The sequence below is a fragment of the Xenopus laevis genome, chromosome 5L (assembly GCF_017654675.1).
Source record: "Xenopus laevis strain J_2021 chromosome 5L, Xenopus_laevis_v10.1, whole genome shotgun sequence".
Classification (NCBI taxonomy): Eukaryota; Metazoa; Chordata; class Amphibia; order Anura; family Pipidae; genus Xenopus; species Xenopus laevis.
In genome coordinates, this window is record NC_054379.1 from 99,194,748 (window position 1) to 99,219,256 (window position 24,509).

General features: G+C 38.4%; 1 protein-coding gene across 1 annotated transcript in view; it reads right to left on the reverse strand.

The window, feature by feature from the left end:
• phf3.L (PHD finger protein 3 L homeolog) overlaps positions 1-19,847 on the reverse strand; it is a 38,469-nt gene extending 18,622 nt beyond the window's left edge. Inside the window, exons 1-6 of the mRNA XM_018263506.2 lie at positions 19,690-19,847; positions 10,814-11,082; positions 9,173-9,331; positions 4,438-5,980; positions 2,384-2,699; positions 403-580 (exon numbers count right to left, since the gene is read on the reverse strand). Of these exons, the coding sequence (XP_018118995.1) occupies positions 403-580; positions 2,384-2,699; positions 4,438-5,980; positions 9,173-9,331; positions 10,814-11,057 (2,440 nt within the window). The 5' untranslated portion in view covers positions 11,058-11,082; positions 19,690-19,847. The remainder of the gene's footprint in view (positions 1-402; positions 581-2,383; positions 2,700-4,437; positions 5,981-9,172; positions 9,332-10,813; positions 11,083-19,689) is intronic.
• Between the last annotated feature and the right edge of the window lie 4,662 nt (positions 19,848-24,509).

Here is a 24,509-nt window from a genome sequence, read left to right on the forward strand (position 1 = left end):
AACAATTTACAAATGTAATTAGAAGCAGTGTTCAGTCTACTGTTTTGGCCGGGAACATCACCCAGCTATTTTCTCCTGCCATCCAGCTCCTATCTGCCCTTGCTCCTCCCCCACAAGTGCACCGAGTTGAAAATGTTCCTGCTGAAGCTAAAAGGACTGTGCTATGGGTTTGCTAAAGTGCAGTCCTATCCGTTTGTTAAAAAAAGAAAAAAAAAGTAGTGTGGGCAGGATGGGGAGGCCCTTTTTTTTTTTTTAAATTCTCCCATCTCCAGAACAATTTTTTCCCACCTAAGGTTTTTTCTTTCTCTGGGGAGAACACTGAATTAGAAGTATATGTACTAGGCTGTCTATTAGCTGTGTAAAATGGAGGAACATACTTTAATAGATGACAATAAGTATTACCTAATTTTGTAGTTTTTTCATCATGACATGGAGAATTTGAGGTCTCTTTTGAAGGCCTTTCACGTTTCTCCTCAGAAATACGATGTGTTTCTGGAACACCTGCTTTCCGCTGTGAAACAGCATGTTTTTTAACATCGCCATCTTTGCTATCAACCACTTGTTTGCCATCACCTGAATCCTACCAAGAAAAATAGTTTGCAATAAATTAACCCTTTTGTCCCTTATGGCGTTCACGTTTTCTCCGCCTGCTATCAAGTGATAATTTTCTTGCCAAAATCTGCCCATGTGAAGAGTGACAGGCAGATTTCCCTCTTGCTCTGATGAAGTGTACACAGGTCGTAAGCTCATAGGATAAAATATATACCAAAGTTATTTCAGGTAGCTAAAACTCATAGACACCCTTCGTTCTTCTCCTTTCTGTCAACCAAAAAATTTAGTTATGTATAACTGAATAAACAATCTCAATGAAAATAAACAATAAAAGTAAAAATATAATAAGTCTAGGGTTTAGTGCAGTGGTTTTGGTATACAGGATACAATGTTTAGAGTCTTTGGCTCCTTTATTTGAATAGTTTTGTTATATCATTTAAATTCTAAGATGATGTTTAGCACCTTTTCCTCTTATAGTTTATTATACATTATCAAATATTAGTAATATTATAACCAAGTGATCCTGATGCCATAGTCTGAGAAGAGGAAACAAAGAGATAATGTTACAAAGGTAGAGTGTGAATCGATGCAAAATGGCACATGAAATGGTGGGTGGGGGGGACCAGAACAATCTAGTTAGGATGAATTATATCTTAGTCAAATACAAGGTATAATTTCATTACTACAGAGGAAAAGGAAATCATTTTAAAATTTTTAATTATTTGATTATAATGGAGTCTAAAGGAAATGTCCTTTCTGTAATTTGGAGATTTCTGAATGCCGGGTTTCCGGACAACGGATCCCATACCTGTACTAGAAATGGAGCGAAATACAAAAGCATGATAGTTCCTATAATGCAAAACATTTTCATTCATATTTTTCCAGCTAAAAGCAGGACATGGGGGACCATTTGCAAGTGTTATTTAAAACTGCCTTGCTTTTGCAGAGCTTAAAAATTCATGGTCTATTTGAAATAGGCTTCCTTTGCACTACTGTATTTAATCATAAAGAAATCAGTGTTAAGATTTAAAAAAAACAATGCGCGTGTGTTGTGTGCCAGATTCGCTTGAATCCTACTGAAAATGGCTTGGAGTCGACAAATACTAAACAACTGAAGAACTGGTTTCTTTATCAAATACCTGTTCTGCAACCACAGATTAATTGCATTTTGTTGCAGCTTCTAATTTTTTTTTCTGCACTAGTGATAGAAGGTCTTTATGGGTGTAATACATGTAAATGAATACTCGGATATTCCAATTGTAACATCATTCTGCTTTTCTCATTCATATCATCCCGTCTCAGCGGAACTTTGATGAAGCACTGGCATAACTTTGTGGTGGGTCTCTTTCAAGACTCTGTATAGTCAGATGTGCCAGTTCTTTAAGATGCAGTTTTCCAGTGTAACTTTTATTTATTCATCTATTATCAAGAATACCTAGCACCCGTTTTTTGTTTTTGGATAAGGGGTCTTTCTGTAATTTGGCCTCACCATATATTAAATCTGCTCACATAAGTATATCAAATAGGATTGTGTGGCCAGATATGGGATGACTTTGACGTAGTTGGCCAGTTTAAATATATTGCAATATATGGACAAACAGGGTAAGGGTAAGGCATTTTTTAGTAGCTGTATGCACAAGATGTCTCAATAACTATATTTTTGTTATATTTTAGTGCCCCATGTAGAGGTGGGTTGAGACGTTTTGCTTGCTTTCCAAGACTGCACAATTTAAAGGAACCAATGAACTCATCTTTTTAAGATAGCCTTTTAAATATAGCCTACAAGGATTAAATAAACAGTATGAAATAGTAATATAGACCAATGGAATACCTTTCTTAACGCTTTAACCTTGTGCTTTGAATCTTCTCTTGGCTTTGAGTTGTCATGCGACATTCTTGGGCTGCTTATAGGCAATGACTTTATCGTTGATTTTTCTGATTCTATTTTACTCTCTTGTTGCACTTCAATTTTCTGGCGATTCTCAGAAACACTTGAGTCATCAGCTTCCTTTGCTTCATCTTCAGCACAACACTTTACGCATATATATTCTTTATCCTCGGTTTCCATATGCTGGGCTTGGGAAAGGCTCAAACCAACACATTCTCCATGAAACCAATCATCACATCTTCCACAACCTACCATAAACCTGGTAAAATGGTAGCATACAAACAAAAAATTTATTTTTCTTGGGTAGCAAACAAAAGACAGTGGTCACTATATTTAATGCATATTTTTTCTGGCCTATAAGTACATTACAACATTTCCATTATAACAGCTTTTTGTTTTTTCTAATAATGGATAATAAATCCTTGTAATGTGAACAAAGCTAAAGAATTTTATATATCTAAACAATCAATTGTTTTAACAATTTCAACTTACGATTGAAAAAATATAACTACTATATGAAACTAAAAAGCAGCCAATTCATAATTTGGTTGAATACGTAATCCTTCATATAAGATTTGGCCAGATAACAAATTTAAATACTTTGGATATGGAAGTTTGAAAAAAATAAAAAATAAATAAAATTTGTATTATCTGTGAACAAAAAGTTGGTGTTGGGGAAACACAAATAGAAGGAGCCGAATCCTGCAAAAACATCTGGGAATGCAACTTAATTTTGTGCTGTGGATTTAGTGCATTAAAAAAATTATTTAGAAAATAAACCAAAAAGCCTTTTGCTCATAGGTGTCTTTAAATGATCCACTGCATTGCACTACATTAAGGTTATTTATCAAAGGTTGAGTTGTGTTTTCCACAAAATATGCAAGCTTTTGAGGTTATTTTTTGGTCAAAAATTGATTTTCGGGTTAAAAAAAACAAACAAATTTTTCAAGATTTCTTATACCCGACCGTGGATATAGCTCTACTTCAAAAATACACCATCTAAAACATGTCGAGGTCATGTAGAAGTAAATGGCAGAAGTCCCTTGATCCATTTGAAGATGTTAATAGCCTTCATGATGTTTGAGTAATTTTCGGTGGGTTTCGCTGGAAAACTCAATCAATTCAAGATTTTTTTATGGTGAAAACTCAATCAATTCGAGTTTTCATGTGTTAACCCCAAACTCACAGAATTCAAGTTTTTTCCATTGGATTTTTTTCTTAAATTAGAAACCATTTGAGTTGCGAGTTCATTCAAGGTTTAAAAAAAGCTCATTTAGCTCTAAAATTCTACCTTTGATAAATAACCGCCTTATAAATAAGGATGGAGACCATTTAACCCCAAAGTCCTTATAAATAAGGATGGAGACCATTTAAATGTTAGTTGTGAAAGAGTAGCATTCAGAAATCAAAGACCATGCCAAATGAATAAAGGCTTGCTTATGTGAACGTAACAAAAATCTTTGAAAGAAGCATCTCACAAGAACATTGTTTTACTCAACAAGACACGTGTGGTTTTCTAAAACCATAACGCTCATTAGCGTAAAAATATCAAAATGAAATATAAAAAAAATCATGTTTGGTCTTTTGACAAACAGATTTCAGAAAAGGATTCTGCAGGAGGGACGCTATTAACTGGTGTGTTTCCCCTTGCTGCCTGAGTTGGCTCCTGCGATGCAGCCCCCTTCGATCACATTAGGTCATGGGGGGGGCTGCCTTTTCAAAGTTACCAGGAGCAGTTTTTACTGGTAACGTGCAGGCAAATTTCTCAACTCGCCTCATGGCAGCAGCGCCCCTGTTGAGAACAGCAAAAATATACAGTAATAAAGAAGAGTTAACTGAAACAGTAAACTTGGGACTGGCAATGCTCAAATCCAAACATTTCAGGATAAAAGGTTACTAGTGTAACATATAAATGTGCTGTACTATTACTACAATATTTGTTCTAGAAAACAAAATTCTAAATGTATGTATTAAATATTTAATAGCAAAAAACCTACTTATTGCCATGAAGTTTTCGACATGAGCAACAATATCGGATGGAGCTTCCTACAATCTTATCACTTGCAGAGGTTACTTCTGTTCCCTCTTTTTTTATAGCTGGAATGTTATCTGGAACAAACAGTTGTGGTTCATCAAGAGAAATGCTTTTACTACTTCTTCTTTGCCGAGGTGGAACTAACTTTTTCAGTTTAGATTTTTCTTCTAAAGTATCCAGTGCCTCTTTCTGTTCCCCTACATCTTTTCCTTGAAAATTGGCTTTGGGCATTGTTGATGGAAGTGGTTTAGATGTTTTTTCAGTAGACTGAGACAAACTCTTTGTGCGAGATCGAACATGAGCTGGTGAAGGATGTGTAGTATCTTTGAAACCACGTTGATTATCACTTAATTCATCCATATGTTGTTTAATGGAATTATCTAAATTAGCAGTTTCTGCCGAACACACATTCTTTTTTGCCATCTTTTCATTTGAAGAACCTACAACATCCTTTGTATTTTCTGACATCTTTTTCTTTACTTTGACAACATTCTGTCTTTCTGGATTGTTTACATGCCCTGTAAAAGTGATGTCTTTTTTAAGGCAGCTAACTTTACCCTTCTGACTCTTCAGATTCATGCTGGTATCTTTTACAGCAGATATTTTTTTAGGAGTTCTTGATGTTGGCTGTAAATGAGGATTAGCTTTACCTGAACTAGATTTTTGCTTCCTGGTACCTTTTTTGACATTGCTTTGTTTACTGCAGGCTTGTTTCTCCTGTAACATTTTTTGGTCTGATGCCAGAAGCTTTTCTTCTTCTTTCCCATGTTCACTGTATGCTGATACACTGCTTTCAGCAATATTAATGTCCATATCTGACATGGGTTCATTAACAGGATGGCCAGATGAATTCAAACATTTACCTCTGTCCATTGTGACTTTCAGATCAATTGGATTTTCTAATGAACCACTTACAGTTGAGTGTGCAATCTTTTTAACATCCAACTCACATTTAACAACCCCAGACAAGAGAGCTAGCTCTTTGTGAACATTATCATAAATGACATCTGTTTTTTTATCTGCATTAAAAATTTCTCCTTCAAAAACACGCTCCTCTGCCGTTTGTGTTAACAATTCAGCTGGATGACCAGTGGTTTGTGAGTGGGTTTGCACAGGTTCACTAATTATACCTTGTTCTTTAACAGGCTTTTCTTTTGATAAACTAAAGAAATTTGCTGTTTCAGAGTTATCTTTTAACTCGAGTGATAAATGATCACTTGCTTCATGAGAAGTCTTGTCAGTTTGGTGTTCATCCTTCTGCTCAGCTGTTATGGTTTCATCATTAAATTCTTCATGTTCTGCTCTTGTTGACTTTCTTGAACTTGAAGATGATGCAAGAATTTGTTCTGACTGACTGCTGCTTCTTTTACTTCTTTTCACTTCATGCTCTGGGGGCAAGACATCATCATGCTTCTCTTTTCTAGACGACTTAGATTTTAGACTTGTTACTTTTGAAGGACTTGATTGCTTCTCTGTAGGTCTCTGTCTCAGATTTCTTACACAATCTAAGAAATGTGAAGAGAGAAATAATAGAAAATTACAATACTTAAGAAGTTTTGCCTTAAATAGGCAATTCTATTTTGTAGCTTAACAGAAGCCAATAATATAATTTTAAAAAAGAAAAGGTGTAATTACTGGGGGTGCAAAAGTGTAAGGCATCCCACATTGATTATAATCGCTTACCTTGGGCCCTCACTGAAAATTGCACTGGCCCATGTACTGCTGTAGGAGTGCCAAGCCATCATCTTCTACTTCCTGGATCTTCTTTATGGTCAAATGCACAGCAGAGAAAAACCCTTTCACTCTGCATGCACATCCAACCCGAAGCCACATAGAAGATCGAAGAAGTGGAATAAGATTACACAGCAGTGCTCTTTCAGAAGATTTCAGCCAACAGCAGCACCGGAGCAGGGTCTCAGGTAAGTGATTAGAATTGCTGGGGGGTGCCTAACATTTAGCACCCACAAGTGATTATACTGTGCCTTCTAATTTAGTTAACAAACTGTCCCATAGATGTTATACTGCATTCATAATTAACAGCTCTTCCCAGGAGGAGGCAACCACCATATGGCAAGTTTAATTATGTGTGCTTTTTTTGTGACATCTACACATATCATAGCCCTTATGAGGCATACATCTAAATGCAGATACAAAATTCCCAGAAAGAAAGGTGTGCCAGGAGCAAGTTTAAAATGCAACACTACTTATCAGGATTGCAGCTGGCTGCCATTATGTATTTTAAACATCTACTTATATGACAAAATCTCTTTCAGTTTCATACCTGCAACTTTTGAAAATGTGCAATCCCACAGTTTAATTATGTCACTAGGAAGTTCTTGTGCCAAGAAAGCAAATCCTGGCGTAGCTGGATGCTAAATACTAAGCCGAAAACATGACACATGGGCAAAATGAGTTGCAGCAGGGGCTCTCAAACCATGGAGAAGGCTGTTGTGCTACTACCATGTCTACTGATAGTGACAATCACTCTACACTGACCAAAGGATTTCTTTTTTATGTTTTTTTAAAAGAACTTTTCAAATTTAACATGACACTCCTATTCTTTTTGTAATAAAGCACCTATACCTGTTATCAGGTTATTTAAAAATCTTAGGCATAGAAGTGGGGCAGCTAATTACTTTAACATTCCATTCTTTACTTATGAGATGTCCCTGCACTCTTTTCATGAAACAACGATGCAGGGGATACAGGTATATATGGCCCTGGCCTAGCCACTCGCCAGTAGTAAATCCAAGAAAGAAAATTGCCAATACCTGTGCTTGCTTTCAAAGGGGTGCTCGCACATTTATTCAAGGTGCTTCCAGACACTTTACAATTGATCAAACGTTTCGGGACCGCATGGCCCTTCCTCAGTGAGGAAGGGCCATGCGGTCCCGAAACGTTTGATCAATTGTAAAGTGTCTGGAAGCACCTTGAATAAATGTGCGAGCACCCCTTTGAAAGCAAGCACAGGTATTGGCAATTTTCTTTCTTGGATGTCACTGCACTCTCACATTCCCCCTTTGTCCTCAGCGTCTATAATTGTGTAGCATGGGCATGGGCATCAGGTCCCCCATTCTGGCACATAAAGATTTTGGGAAGATGCACCACTTGCCATAATAACAGTGTTCACAAAATGGCCACTGCCTGCTTGGTGTGATTGTGGAATTAATGTCCTGCTGGTATCTGCTAAATCCAGATTTTTCTTTTAAGACTTACAAATTCTGAAATGCAGTTTTCACTGCAGAAGACAGGTTTCCACTGCATGTCTGTCCAATGGCATATACCTCAGTTGACACTTGGCATTAAACATAATGATAGGCTTGGCTTTAATCACACAATTAAAACCCAATACTATAACCCTACAAAATGATCTTGTGCGGATATTACTTCTGTAGATAGTTTGGAACTCAGCATTGACTGTTCCAACAGAGGATATTTGAGACTGAGTGTCTGGATATCTTTGGCCATATATTGTAGGTGAATACTAAATAAGGATCAAGCAATGCCAGTTAGCAAGAGCTGTCTAGATATTATCTTTTTATTAAAAACGGCTTTGTTTCAAAATAGAAGGTAAGGATTGTGTAAGAGGGGTCTTACAGTATATACGCTATCAACAGCCAAAGTTAAAGGTTTAAATATAACTGTGTGAATGTGGAGTGATAGACAGCATTTGGGGAGGACTGATGATTTTGGTATCCTTTTGGAATAAACCTTTTCATGGATTTATACAAGAACATTATATGTCTAGCCATAGTATTCTGTATTATATGTATTACTCTATGTTAGATATAGTGGTTAATGTAATCTTATATAAAACATAGGAGTTGAGTCTTAAAGGGGTTGTTCACCTTTGAATTTACTGTTAGTATGACTTAGAGTGAGTGATATTCTAAGACAATTTGCTATTGGTTTTCATTTTTTATTATTTGTGGTTTTTGAGTAATTTAGCTTTGTATTTAGCAGCTCTCCAGTTTGCAATGTGGTTGTTAGGGTCCAAGTTACCCTAGTAACCATTCATTGATTTGAATAAAAACAAATATGAATAGGAGAGGGCCTGAATAGAAATAGGAGTAATAAAAAGTAGCAATAACAATCAATGTGTAGCCTTACAGAGCATTTGTTTTTTATATGGGGTCCGTGACCGCCATTTGAAAGCTGGAAAGGGTGAGAAGAAAAAGACAAATAGCTTAAAAAGTATAACATATAAATAATGAAAACTGAACATTCTATAACATACTAAAAGTTACCTTAAAGGTGAACCACCCCTTTCAGTTCAGTACATTAGTCATAGGAAGTTGCCTGCTATAGTAGAAATAGATAAAGGGACAGCCTTCCTTACTGGTTATTGTTGGACTTTACTAAGTGACAGTTATTCAAGGTGTCTACGTGCTCCGAAATATAAGCTTGTTCTTGTAAGCGATTCCAAATAATATATCTATAAATGGCAACAATCCTACTTTGGATTACTAATTGATAGAGAGTTGGAGAGAAGACAGTTCCAGGAGAGAAGGCAGGAAGGAAAATCAAGGCCCCTGAACACTTCAACATCAGGGTAATGTAAGATAATAGGCCAGGCAAATAAAATGGGATATTTTCAGACGTTTTGATTATCAGAACACTAGAAAATTTGTTAATCATCCTTTTTAACCAAACATGGGTGTTCACAGCAAAATTGTAAAAACTATATTAACACTTACCCTGAGCTATCAAACGTGGTGATTTTCTTGGTGACGTCATTGGAGGTTCATTTAATCTATTAATATCTTTGTTTGGCAATATCAGCTCCTCTTCATCATTGGGATCATTAACATTTACTTTAACAACACCAACATCCATTATTTCATCAAGGCCAACACCTTAGAAAAAATATTCAACAGCAATACTTTTAGAAGACATGGCAAAGAGACACTGAAAGATGCCATGGATTAAAGGCACTTTAAATCTGAAAAGAAAGAATCTTTAGCCCAGATTTAATTTTGTTTTTTAGCTTGTATGTAACCAATAACATTCTTCAAAAAAATACCACCAAGAGTGCAGCTTTATTAAACAAATCAGTATCAGCAAAGGAGCATGCAAGCTCATATAAGGAGACAGAGCTTAAGTGCTGTGTGGTAAGAGCCACACTAGGAAGGAGGCCCCTGCCCAGTAGAGCTTACAGTCTTAAGTATGTGGGTGGCTAACATACAGGCACAAATTGGAGGGGGAAAGTGCACAAGGTAAAGGCATTGTCCAATAGGTACCAGGACTAGACAAATGCTCCAAAAAGTAGACTTTTTTTTTTCTTGCAGAGATTGAGAGAGCACTCCTTACAAAAGAATTCAGGGATGGAATTCCAGAGGTAAGGAGCAGCAAGATAGAAAGGTTTGAGACAAAAAGGTGGCAGTGGATGTGGATGGTGTGAAAAGAAAGTCGCTCTGAGAGGTGCGGAGAAGACGGCCAGGAATATACAGTAAGACAAGTGAAGAAATGCAGTGAGGAGCAGAGGAGTGAAGGGCTTTGAATGTTAGCAGAAGGATTTTGCATGCTTTCCTTTGGATAACAGGCACCCATGATAAGGATTTTAGTTGGGGTTGGACAGGTTCCCTCTCAGGAGAGAGCAGGAGGATCCTGGTAGCGGAGTTTATGGGGAGATGAGAGAGGTGGCAGTTAGGAAGACTGGTTAGTAGAAGATTGCAATAGTCTAAACAGGATAGGACATGAATTTGTGTTTTGCCTGTTGTTGGAGTAAGAAAGGGGCATATCTTGGTTATATTGCGGAGGAAGAAACAACAGGTTTTGGCGAAAGTGTTAATATGATTAGAGAAGATGACCCCAAGCAGCATGCTGAATTGACAGGGGTACTCGTCATGCCATCAATAGTAATGGTGAAAGGAAGAGATGGGCTAGGTTTGGATGGGAAGACCATGGTTCATCCAGGAGGAGATAGCTAGTAGGCAGTTCGCTATCTGGGTCTGAATGTCAGTGGTTAGTGCAGGGGTGTTTAAATATATCTGAATGTCATGGGCATACAGGTGATATGTAAGGCCAAATGAAGATATATATTCTCCTAAAGAGAGAGTGTACAAGGAGAAAAGCAGATGACCAAGTACAGAACCCCCCCACTAAGATGAATGGGGGAGAGAATTTGTTAGCAAAAGTAACAGAGAAGGAGCGGTCAGAAAGGTAGGAAGAGAACCAGGATGCAGCTCCATCCCGGATACCAACTGAATGAAGAATTTGCATTAGAACAGAATGACCAACAGTCAGTTTTTCAGACTAACACTTATTTACTTGTTTGTTAAAACTGTTACCTGTGACAGGCTGAACAAACTTAAATACAACATATTACTATTATTTACCTGATGAAGAGGATATCTGCAAATTTGGATCGGTGCTATCCAAAACTGGTAAGCAGAATTGGGTACTTGCAGATCCCAACATTGGATCCTTGTCACTCAGCATATTCTTCAGAGAATCTTCTACGACATGCTGACTATTGGAAAATTCCTCGCCACCTTCACTTTCTAGGTTCGATCCTAGAAAAAGGGCATCGTCTAAGTGTTCAGTAGGAATTAAATGGTTGAATGTGTCAACTATATCCATGAAGACCTCCGAGTATCTTTCAGTCCTGAAAAGCAAAATGATGACAATTAGTTCTCCATTACAAAAAGAAACTTAAGGAATGCATATTATCTCATGATAGTTGTAAATCAAAGTAATTTTCATAAATTAGAGGTACACCAGTTTAAAGAGGACATACACTATGATAAAAAATTATTTGTATTTTCTTTATGGAAAAATAAGCCTTTTCCAATATACTTTGATTAAAAACTATGCAGTTTTACTAAAAAAATGTTTTTGGAAAGTTGAGTTGCCTCACTCCTAAAACAATAGTAGGTGACCACCTACTGTGTGTCATTTTCAATTTTTTTTTTCTACCGGAGATATTGCTCATTTATTTCCTGGTACAGGTATGGGATCCATTATACAGAAACCGTGATTCAGAAAGCTCCATATATTGCAATATATTTAAGCTGGCCAACTACGTCAAAGTCATCCCATATCTGGCCAGTCCTATGCTTAATTTTCATCTGATTCATTAAGAATTCTATAGTTTCATTATACATTTTATAAAAGGGACGAATACATTTTACCTGCAACTTACTAGCTGCTTTCAAAGTAAAACTCCCAAACTTGGCTGCCCTTTTATTAGACACCAGTGGGATCACCTGACTATAGTTGGAGCATAGGACTGGCCAGATATGGGATGACTTTGACGTAGTTGGCCATCTTAAATGTATTGCAATATATGGACTAACAATCCCTGTTTTGTTTAAAGGGTAAGGCATTTTCAGTAGCAGTATGCACAAAATGTCTCTGTCTTAAATATATTGATAATGGGCTGAGTGCTGAGGACTCTTGTAATTGTCTATATGTATTTTGTGGTCACAGCCTCGCTGCACCCCCGCCTAATGTTTTAAAAACTAGTGGTGAGCACAACTTTCCCTTGTTTGTTATAGTTCTACAGGAGCAGTGACCAGCTCCATGTTGTAGCTCCCACCCTCTCCAACTATAGTCAGGTGATCCCACTGGTGTCTAATAAAATGGCAGCCAAGTTTGGGAGTTTTACTTTGAAAGCAGCTAGTAAGTTGCAGGTAAAATGTATTCGTCCCTTTTATAAAATGTATAATGAAACTATAGAATTCTTAATGAATCAGATGAAAATTGAGCATAGGACTGGCCAGATATGGGATGACTTTGACGTAGTTGGCCAGCTTAAATATATTGCAATATATGGACAAACAATCCCTGTTTTGTTTAAAGGGTAAGGCATTTTTCAGTAGCAGTATGCACAAAATGTCTCTGTCTTAAATATATTGATAATGGGTTGAGTGCTGAGGACTCTTGTAATTGTCTATATGATGATGAATGTATCTTGGTTGAAGTAGCCACACTCACAGGACTTATAGCGTCAAAAGAATTTTATTCAAGAAGGAAACGGACGTTTCGGCTGGAACACCAGCCTTTTTCAAATTGAGCTGGAAGCAAAAAACATCAGATTAAATACAAAGAGTGGCGGTCCACTGTTTGTATTTAATCTGATGTTTTGGGCTGCCGGTTCACTTTGAAAAAGGCTGGTGTTCCAGCCGAAACGTCAGTTTACTTCTCGAATAAAATTCTTTTTATGCTATAAGTCCTGTGAGTGTGGCTACTTCAACCAAGATATATATATATATATATATATATATATACACACACACACACACACAGATCAACAGGGAAATGCAGGCACTCACGTTAGTAGCCTGGTGCAGTGCCACAACAGAATTGGAAGCAGGAAAGAGCTCTGCACGCTCAGGTCTTAGACCAAGGTTTAAGTGTTTTATTAATAGGTGACTGATGTTTCGGGCTACCAATCTAGCCTTTTTCAAGGTGATTGAACAAACACTAAGCCTAATAAACACTTAGTGGCGGGAAAAGAACATAGGTGACTTCATAGCACTTCACAAAAAAGGGACAAGCGAACCCAACATAAAAAAAAACACCTAAAAGTACAAAAACAACTAAAATTAACACTGTGTGGAAAAAATAATGTCCAAGAACCGCTACAAAGGCTATCATTACTGACAAGCTATTGATAGTACAGAAGCAAAATAATTAAAGTAATATGTAGCAATCTTGTGACAAAAGGTATTTGGCTTAGTTTGCCAAAATAACCATCACATGTAATTGACCTACCTCGTAAATTATCACTAATGTCTCATGGGTAAACCACCTCAATAATAATAACATATAATAGTTATCGAACAGGTCTGCTTAATATTCATTAGTAGTGTTAATCAGAACAATAGGCAAATGTAGCATCTACGAGAGCCCGTGACCAAGGTTTACTAAACATAACAGAAGTTAAGGCAATGCTTGGCGATATGACGCACATGCCGTTACAAGCTCACTGTACATAGTGCACATCTTAGTGCGCACATTTGTCTGCAAATGTTGCTAGGTTGGTGGCCCCATAGCAACCAAGGTTACGTTATGCATTTTAAATCTGCATTTTTAATGTGCAGCAACTATGTTGCAAGTATCCTCAAGTAAAATAGGTAATCAAATAAGTTTGAATTATGATTGTCCAGTATAAAAAGGATGATTTCCAAATGTATGCTAGATTAACCTTACAATGCATTATGGATGCCAACTCAGCACTACAATACTGGTTACTTAAAAACTACACTATTAGTAACTAGCAAAAACACTACACCTGAATGTACTGCTTATTTGTTACTACTGCAGGGACAGGGTAGCAAAACCTGCTCTCTATGAGACAATAAAAAAATACTAACCCAGGTGCTGTAACCAATAGCAACCAATCAGCATGGATCATCTGTTTAAAAGCAAATATCTTATTGGTTGCTGTGGGTTAATGAAGATGAGCAAACTGTGGGCAAATAAATAGCTTTTTTATTACATATGGGGATTAAAACGTACCTATGAAAATCACACCAATTTGACAATTTGCAATGGCTTAGAGCTGGAAATAAGCATTAGTAAGTAAGCCATTTTGCTGGGTTGCTATAACTCCGACTACTTTGACAGAAGAGGTTCAGAATGATACTTTCTCCGCGTGGTTGCCTAACTGATGGACAAGAGCCTTGCCTTGAAAACCTCTATGGCTCGAGCCACAAAAGAACAGGTCCTTGACTCTTTAATACGATCATTCAAAAGTCTGCCTTCTTAAATTTTTATTCATGGGGCAAAAGTATTTATTCATGGGGTAAGTACATTACCTTCTTAAGTAAGTACATTACCTTCTTAATTATATTGCTAAACTTCTTCTTAAAAAGCATCTGTCTCTTAAAGTGCAACTGGCGCAAATTACATTTTAAAGTATAATTATTATTATTATTATAATGACCTTCTGGCCACTGTCAAGAAACAAACCAAGTCCACTTAAGGTTTCATACATGTATCTGCAGTATCTTCCACAGTAGTTTTTCTTACTAGCCTAACTATATCTGTTTGAAAAGACCGTGACAAAGTTGTGCCTCAACCTCTTCCGCTGCATACTTGCAATATTTCAAGGATAATTACTATCCTTTCAGTCTTCAGTTCTAAAAAATTAATCTCATTGACTGAACTGTAAACAGGAAAATGCACTCACTTCTGTACTGTGGACTTTGGTTGCTTAAGTGAAAAAGTTAAAATTTCCATACTTCCACAAACATTTTAACAACAGAATTATAAAAAGTTGGATTTGTTTCAGCTTTTTAGACCCCCCCCCATATTTAGCCATGTGAAAAGCTCTTCCACATTGTTCCAACCTACGTGCTACCTGATGGTGGCCACATTGCACTGGGAGAGGAGAACATGAACATGCAAGCTGTTTAGAAATTAAAATAGTTACCCAAAAAGGTAATCTTTAGGAAGAAGAAAACAAATCCAAAAAAGTAAAAGTAACAGACAAAATAAATATGCAACAAAAAACAAATTTCCTGCCTGAAAATTTCCATGCTTTCCCATGTAAGTCAGTCTTAAAAGAGGGGCATCCCCTTTCCTGTAGTGCTGTAAAGCTCAAGGCTACATACATCGGCATAAGCCTAATAGTTTTCTGTGCACCAAATATGTATTTCAACAAGTATTATCTTCAAATGCATGGAGAACATGCACCTGTTTGGAGTCTTGTACTTATAACCATGGAAGGATGATGGGTGCATTGTAATTTCACTTAAATACTGCACTTGTGCCAAATGATTTTCAACAGATGTTAAATGTCCCAATAGATTTAAGACAAGAGCAGCATTTTTTCTGCCCAGTATTTTTGACATCTACCACCCACAGTAAGTGCTGACAACTGTAAAGAGTTTTCTTTAAAGCTGAAGCTGCAATAATCACAATTGCTAAAGGATTTTTTTTGTGTGAGTCCTAACCTATGCCCATGCCCCTTTTCCCACCCAACACTATCACAATGGCAGCACGTGGAGTCCTGAGTTCCATTCCAGCCAGGGCACCAACTGCAAGGAGTGTATATGTTCTCCTTGTACTTGCCTAGGTTTCCTCCAGGTACTCCTGTTTCCTCCCACACTCCAAAAACATACATGCAGCTTAATTGGCTCCTGATGAAACTGTCCCTAGTGTGCCATAGGGACCTTAGATTGAGGCAGGGACTGGAGGGAATGATGTAATCTCTGTAAATGCTGCCGATTATGTTGGCACTACAGTGTATATAAATAAAGATAATAATAATTCCGCTATTGAAAGCAGAAAATGAACACAAAATCATGTAACTCGCCCCACACACACTTTACTTGATATGAAAATAATCAGAACAGCAACCTTTATTGGCAATCTTATGTACAACCTTTCTGATAATCTTTATATCAAGTTAATGGTCTGCTGTGAGTTCCATGATTGTATATATAGACTGAGCAAACAATGGCATGCAAAAGAGAACTCGCTGCACCACAATACTAAATACAGTGGGTGTTGCCAACCACTATTTTATAACAGAAACAAGAACATCATACATCAGAGAGTAATAAAAGAAAAGTAACAATGTCTTCAGCAGTGTCTTTGATGAATTAACGTTCTTTCCTTGAGAATTGACAGCCCCTTAGGCTGGGCACACAGACTGACCAGATTCAAATCAATGGGGCAGGAGTACTGAGCAGATTTTTTATTTTTTTTATTTCTTTATAATACACAAGAGCCATGAATGTCCTGTACATTATATCAGTGATGTCATTGGTTATAATCAGAGCTTATGTGATGTCATTTCTGTCACATGACTCACTGAAACGTGTGTATAATAAGAAATAAAGTTCCCCTTGTTGAAAAATATCAGGATATTAGAAGTCACCTCGGAGTTCCATGACCAGTATAAAAACACTCGGACTTCTGTCTTGTGCTTTTATATGGTCATAAAAGTCCTCGTTAACTTAGAATATCATTATATTTTACAATAGGGGGTACTTTATTCACTATATCAAGAAAAAAAGCACCTCCAGCAACCTGCAGTGTGCTCTGTAAATGATATATCTATATAAACGAGAAAATAAAAATATGGATTTTTGTAAAATTAAAATAAGTGCTAGAACACATGCTCAACACAAGTCATATTTAATGTGTTCATGTCGGACAAAAGCGTATATATGAGTATGAGCATGAAAACTTTGTTCATAGCTCCTAAAATTAGAAAAAAACATCTTGCGTGTCAAATAGCACAGCTGAAAAAAAAAACCTATCTTTCAGACACAGCTTTGTCAACTTAAAAGTTAATGTAGCACAGGGCACATGAAGGCAACTTTGCTTAGGCAGAATATGTCAGGGTCAAGCCAGACCTAGCTGCATGTAGCTGCTACCCAAAGAAATGTAAAGAAAATGCTAAGAATAAGGTAGATCTGAACTGACAGATGCATCACTACCCAGAAATGCTCATTTTGTGTTTCCAAAACCCCCTGCCACCACCACATAGGTCACAAGCATACCACATGAAGAGGTGGAATTCCGGCCCAAGGAAGCAATGACTAGTGCATAACCATTGCTTGTCCTCAAAGGGATTCCTTCATGATTTTTATGATGTCGTTTACACTGTAAATAATTCACTTTCATTCCTATACCAGCAAGTGTATTTTTTTTTTTTTTTTAGTTGTAATAGTGGTGTTTAGGCACCATCTCGGGTCATTTTGTCTGGTCATGTGCTTTCAGAAAGAGCGAGCACCTAGGATGGAACTGCTTTCTGGCAGGCTGTTGTTTCTCCTACTCAATGTAACTGAATGTGTCACAGTGGGACCTGGATTTTACTATTGAGTGCTGTTTTTAGATCTACCAGGCAGATGTTATCTTGTGTCAGGGAGCTGCTATCTGGTTACCTTCCCACTGTTGTTAGGCTGCTGTACAGCAGTGAAGAGTGACTGAAGTTTATCAGAGCACAAGTCACATGACAGGGGGCAGCTGGGAAACTGACAATATGTCTAGCCCCATGTCAAATTTCAAACTTAATATAAAAAAAAATAAAAATCTGTTTGCTCTTTTGAGAAATGGATTTCAGTGCAGAATTCTGCTGGAGCAGCACTATTAACTGATATATTTTGGAAAAAAAAAACATTTTTACAGTATCCCTTTAAGGAATCTTACACTTTTGATGTGTTCCATGCTTGCTCCTGTGTGAGTACAGAGTGGATGTCAGAAAGAAAACGATAAGTATTTTCATGACAAAAATCGGTAGTGTTTGCATGGACAGGCTGATCCCCTGCCTTTCAGTGCACACAAATGTGCATTCACTTATCAAAGGCACAGTGAGAAAAGTGCAATTTCTAGCGCAATTGCCATGATTTTCGCTCACAAGGCACAGGTTTTCCTAGAATTACATCATTCTGGATACAAACAGGCATTTCTCTTGACACTGCGATTACAATTGCATTTGATTCGCCAAAATGGACACTACTGTACTGTGATCCACTGCGACATCTGTGCCTGAATCTTTATGTGCACGTGTACTGCGCTATGTACGCAGGGGGTGAAGAACTATGGAGCTTCTTTCCTATACTTGCTCTTTCCTGCTTGCAACTGAAAATTCTGTCTTGTTGCCATGGTCACTGACCCCACCAACCAAAACAGACTGACTTTCAGGATTCAGTTTTATTTTATTTGGTATTGCGCATTTTCTTTACATGACCTCTCCCCCACTTTGAATGCAAAACTATTGTCTGGCTGCTAAAATAATTAGCCCCTAGCAGTAAATAAAGAGGGAAAAAAAACATGCGCATAATTAAACAAAAACTACTAACTAAGATAAACACCACTGCTAATTATGTCTACCTCATAGAGTAGAACCCACATTTTAGGTGTTTCAGGGGACCATAAAAACAGCATTAAATTCAGGTAAGTGTAAAATCAGGGAAATTAATTCTTTGGTCACATAAAAAGTAATTTGCAGGAAGGTGTAAAATTGGGGTATTATTATTATTATTATCAGGGATGCACCCTCACTATTTTGGAATCCAACATTTTTTACTTCCTTGTTTTTTCACAAAAAGTCATGCTATTTCCCTCCCCACACCTAATTTGCATATGCAAATTAGGTTTCGGATTCGGTTCGGCAAGAAGGATTCGGCCGAATCCTGCTGAAAAAGGCCGAATCCCAAACTGAATCCTGGATTCGGTGCACCCCTAATTATTATTAACATCTATTATGTATTGAGGTTGAAATTCAAATGAACTTCACTTTACTATAAAGTTTTTTAAGGTTAACAGTTGCAGACATTCAGGTTGGAAAAGTTGAAAGGGGTTGTTCACCTTTGAGTAAACGTTTAGTATAAGGTAGAGAGTGATATTCTGAGACAATCTACAATTTATTTTGATTTTTTTTTTTTACTTTTTGTGGTTTAAGAGTTACTTAACTTCTAATGCAGTAGCTCTCCGTTTTCAGCAATCTGGTTGCCAGGGTTCCAAATACCTTAGCAACCATGTATCAATTTAAATAAGCGACTGGAATATGAATAGGAGATTGACAGAATATTTAGATGAGTAATAAAAAGTAGCAATAATAATCATTGCGTAGCATAACAGCGCATTTGTTTTAAGATGGGGTCAGTGACCCCCCACTAGAAATCTTGAAAGTCCAAAGAATATGGCAAATCATTTTAAACTATAAAAAATAAATAAAGACCGATGGAAGAGTTGCTTAGACTATTCTATAAGGTTAAGTTAAAGATGAACCACCCCTTTGAAGCAAAACCTAGAGCCTATTTAAGTATAATAAAGATGTATAAGGCAGTAGGACAAGGAATTAAAACACGATTAGTAGAGCAAGCTGCAGGCCCAGGGAGCCCGAGACAAGTCCAGTACTTGTGGGTTAGAGCTTGTGGCAGGCCGAAAAGAAGCACCGGCACGCATGTGTCCTACCGCAGCTATAGCGATGCGCCGCGTTTGTTTTGCTGGACAGATTACTGGCACATAGAGAACGTGCGCTCCCCATATATATATTCCCTACATAAACACAACACACACGCTAACCACGCTCAGTGAGACACATCAACGCGATACATACACACACGCACGCCCAGTAGCTGCGAACAGCACAGCACATTATGGAGGCCTCTCATGCTCATGTCGGGGCTACCTGCAAATTTCCCTCAACCACCAGGACAATTAAGAAACACTTTGTATGAATAGTAACAGTGATTATCTTGCCCCAGCTGAATCTATTTATAGCCCCAAGTGTCAGACGGTTACTTACCGAGCTGGGGGCGGTCACGGCTGACGAGCTGCTCATGTCTACGGCCTTCCTCCTAGCGCGCTATCACGAGCCAATGCGCGCACCCCAGCGCTTCCTTGTGCTCTCCCTCCTCTCACGGGAACGTTCCCTTCACGTCATGCGCTGCCGCTGCTACTGTCCTAGGTAATGAGTGACGCGGCGTCAGAATACCTGCTGGGCCCCGGGTCCGCTCACCCTAAAGGGGTTGTTTACCTTTGAGTTAACTGTGACGAGAGATATACTGAAACAATTTTCAATTGCTTTTCATTTTTTATTATCTGTGTTTTTTTACTTATTTAGCTTTTTATTCAGCTGCTCTCCAGTTTGCAATTTCAGCACTCTGGTTGCTAGGGTACAAACTAGCCTAGCAACCATGCATTGATTTGAATAAGAGACTGGAATATGAATAGGACAGGCCAGAATAGAAAGATTAGGAATAAAAAGTAACAATACATTTGTAGCCTTTCAGAGCATTTGTTTTTTTTTTAGATGGAGTCAGTGACCCCCCATTTGAAAGCTTGTGCATAATAATGCAAAAACAGTAAATAATGAAGACCAATTGAAAAGTTGCTTAGAATTAACCGTTCAGTGGCGGAACTACCGGGGGTGCGAGCGGGCCAGGGCCCGCACCTCCTCAGGGCCCCCCGGCAGCTCGCGCGCCACTGTAATCCGGCCTGAAAATTGCGTACGGAGGAGGGTGGGGGGCCCGGCTGCGCGTCACGCACCAGGGCCCGCCCCCCTCTAGTTACGTTACTTTCTAGGACATACTAAAAGTTCACTACCACAGGGTTGCCACCTGTTCAGTTTTTGTAAGGCCTGTTCGGGTCTGAACTTTGTTCGCTTTTCAGCCTTATGAAACCCCAACCCCAATAATCTGGCCAATACACGAAAAACATTTAAATACTAAGATACTCCCTCAACATGACTTGGTTACTATCAAGTGCAGGTAATTTCTTATTATTACAGATACAAAAAAAAAGCAAATCAAAAATAAATGTTTATTTCTAAATTAGCATTGCTGTATTTCAGAGCTTTCTGGATAACTGATTTCTGTATAATAGATCTCATACCTGTATTTAAAGGATTGGGTTTACTCAGGGTCGGACTGGCGCAGTCGGGGCCCACCGGGTTGTGAACCTCGGGGGCCCCGTGCGCATGCGCAAAAACTAGTGCGCATGCGCGAACGTCAGCCCCAATGCGCATGCGCGAACGTCAGCCCCAACGCATGCATGCACAACAGCGCTGAAAAACTTTTACTGCCGTTCGGGGGCCAATCTAGGACCGGGACTGGGCCGGCCGGGGCCCACCGGGTTTTTTCCCGGTTTCCCGCCGGCCTAGTCCGACACTGGGCTTACTCATCAAGCAGAATATAGCTAGAGATAGGGGTTTGAACTGGGCATCAACATTTTAAAACATTGTGAAAACTGGATAGAAATCCAGCCAGTTGCATCTAAGTAAATAGCCTCGCCCCGGTGTCATAACTCCACAAACATCATTGTGCCCACCTCTGATGTCATCATGCCTATTCCTACATCACTGCCCCACCTCCAATGCTATCTGCCCGTCTCCCGTGTTTGGGTTTAGCCATCATCAAAGGTGTCAACCCTAGTGAACCACCCATTTAATGTCGCCTTAGAGGTCCTAGTCCATGGGGACTGCTCATCAACCAACGCCTGGCTCGGGCTGGCCAGTTGCATGCCAATTTTTATCCAGGGCTGCCCTTGAATGAGCAAATTCTTGTTTAAGGCTGGGGGCCAGTCTAAAATTAAAAATGGGCAGTAATTGACGCGCTGGCCGGGGTTTGGACATGCCTGTCCTAGTCCTTGACACCCCAATACTGGGCCTTTTGCACTTGTTAGCATTCTGTGTACATAAGATAACAGCAGCAAGTGAAATCAAATATTTCTAGAAAGCAAAATTCATATTTTTCTATACAGTGTGTGTTTGTTGCTCGATGGCCAGTTCTATGCGTTCCACCACACTGCTTGTATTCACTACATCGCTAACTTTCATTCACGTTTGCCTGATCGCATAAAAAAGTTTGTGGCTTTCCAAAGCAAGTTTTATGTTCCCAGTCTGCTTAAGAGATCTTTGTATGACATAGTTTTAATAAAATGTTACCCTCGTGCATGTTACAAGTAATTTTCCCACTGCATGCGAACATCAATGATTGTCATGTTCCTGTAATATTTGTGTTAATGCAGGGATATCCAAAAGTTAGATGGAATCATCTACCAGTAGACCTTTAGCTGGTGATGAGTAGATCTCAAGACACTGTCAACAAACAGCTTGACTAAAGGTACCCATAGACGCGACGATTCTTCTTGCCGAACGACCGATTTTAGGGAAGCCCGACCAATCCTTCGAAATTATCGTGCGGTTAGTGGTATTCGAACGATCGTACATCTTACGATTTTTCGGCCGACATCTGTCGGGAAATTGAAAAAAAATCTTTGTCGGTCCCAGTGCAATCTCTCTATGTTTGCAGGGCCAAGCAGGCAGCTCCCCTTTGTTTTCCTGGTAAATTGGTCTTTTTAGTTGATGGTAGATTCGTACGATCGTACGATCGTTCTGAGAAGATCGTGGTCTCACGATCAGGATCTGATCTTTTAAAAATCTCAACATCTATGGCCAGCTTTAATCACCCTTCTTTGTCATTCAGATATTTATTCTGTTAAAGGGATACTGTCATCGGAAAACATGTTTTTTTCAAAACGCATCAGTTAATAGTGCTGCTCCAACAGAATTCTGCACTGCAATCCATTTCTCAAAAGAGCAATATATTTATTCAATTTTGAAATCTGACATGGGGCTAGACATTTTGTCAATATCCCAGCTGCCCCCAGTCATGTGACTTGTGTCTGCACTTTAGGAGAGAGAAATGCTTTCTGGCAGGCTGTTATTTTTCCTTCTCAATGTAACTGAATGTGTCTCAGTGGGACATGGGTTTTTTCTATTGAGTGTTGTTCTTAGATCTACCAGGCAGCTGTTATCTTGTGTTAGGGAGCTGCTATCTGGTTACCTTCCCATTGTTCTTTTGTTTGGCTGCTGGGGGGGGAAAAGGGAGGGGGTGATATCACTCTAACTTGCAGTACAGCAGTAAAGAGTGATTGAAGTTTATCAGAGCACAAGTCACATGACTTGGGGCAGCTGGGAAATTGACAATATGTCTAGCCCCATGTCAGATTTCAAAATTGAATATAAAAAAATCTGTTTGCTCTTTTGAGAAATGGATTTCAGTGCAGAATTCTGCTGGAGCAGCACTATTAACTGATTCATTTTGAAAAAAACATTTTTTCCCATGACAGTATCCCTTTAAGGTTACATAAGAAATAGTTGTTTCTTACATTTAGAAATATCAATTCTCTCATAAATCAATGTAATATTTAAGTAATATTTTCCATGGAACAGAATGCTAACAATACTATTATGGATGTAGATCATAATGGGACAACATAACTAAAAGTAGACCCCGCATTAGAAAAGTATGGGCACTCCTGTGTTAATGCATGCGGATCTTGCATGGTATATGCAAGTATATAGAATTTAAGGGCTATATAACAAATTTATAAATTCATCATTTATAAACATTGGGCAAATTTGCCCCGGGGCAGTATCCCATAGCAACCAATCAGTGATAAGCTTTTTTCAGCCAGCTGCAGGTTGAACTCTAAAAGGAATGATTTTTATTGGTTTCCATGGGTTACTGCCCAGGTGCAAATTTGTCCAGTGTTTATAAATAACCCCCAGTGTGCTCTGCTCCAGTCGAAAAATGCACACTCCACTGGTTTTAAAGGGGTTGTTCATCTTTAAATTAACTTTTAGTATAATGTAGAGAGTGATGTTCTGAGACACTTTGCAATTGGTTTTCATTTTTTATTATTTAGCTTTTTAATCAGCAGCTCTCCGGTTTGCAGTTGTAACAATCTGGGCCCGAATTACCCTAGCAACATTGATTGAATGAGAGACTAAAATATGAATATAACAGGCCCGAATAGAAATTTGACATTTGTACTTACCATAATTGCTCTTTTATTTGGATCCAAGCAGCAGCACCATGAGATTTATTCCTCCCCATTTAAAAGGATAGGACAGTTGAACACACCTAAATTTTCAAAATCCCATGAATACCAACTAGTAAACTCCAGCTTTATTGTAATAACAAGTAACACCAAATACTGCAAACATATTTATTAGAGGGGGGGGGTTCTTTGTGCTGCTTGGATACAAAGGAAAGAGATCCTGCACAGCACCAGCACCATGAAATATAAAAAGTAATTTCTTAAGAGGGAGGGAGTCCTTTTGACATTGTTTTTTGCAAGACCTTTCTGCCAAATTCCGCCTCTTGAGAAGCCCTTATGTGAAGCCTATAATATGCTTTGAAAAGGTATATAAGTTGCTTCAAGTAGCTGCCTTCAAATTTGGCCTGCTGAAACTTGTGCCCTTTCAGCCCAAGAAGTAGCCATAGCTCTTGTAGAATGAGCCTTAACAAAAGCTGGAGGTGAAAAACCTGCTGATTCGTAGCACAGTTCTATAGTGTCTCATATCGACCTGGAAATTGTGAATTTTGACGCTCAACATCCTTTTGTTTTTCCAGTAAAATAGACTAATAGACTTCCTGAAGATTTTTGTTTATGATAAATACCACTTTAGAATTATGGCAACATCTAGAGAATGAAAGGTTCTAAAGGTTCAAATAGAGGGTTACATAACCCATTCAACACCAGGTTCAAATCCCAACTAGGGACCGGAACTTTGAACGGAGGACAAATATTATTCAAGGCTCTCATGAATCGTATCAC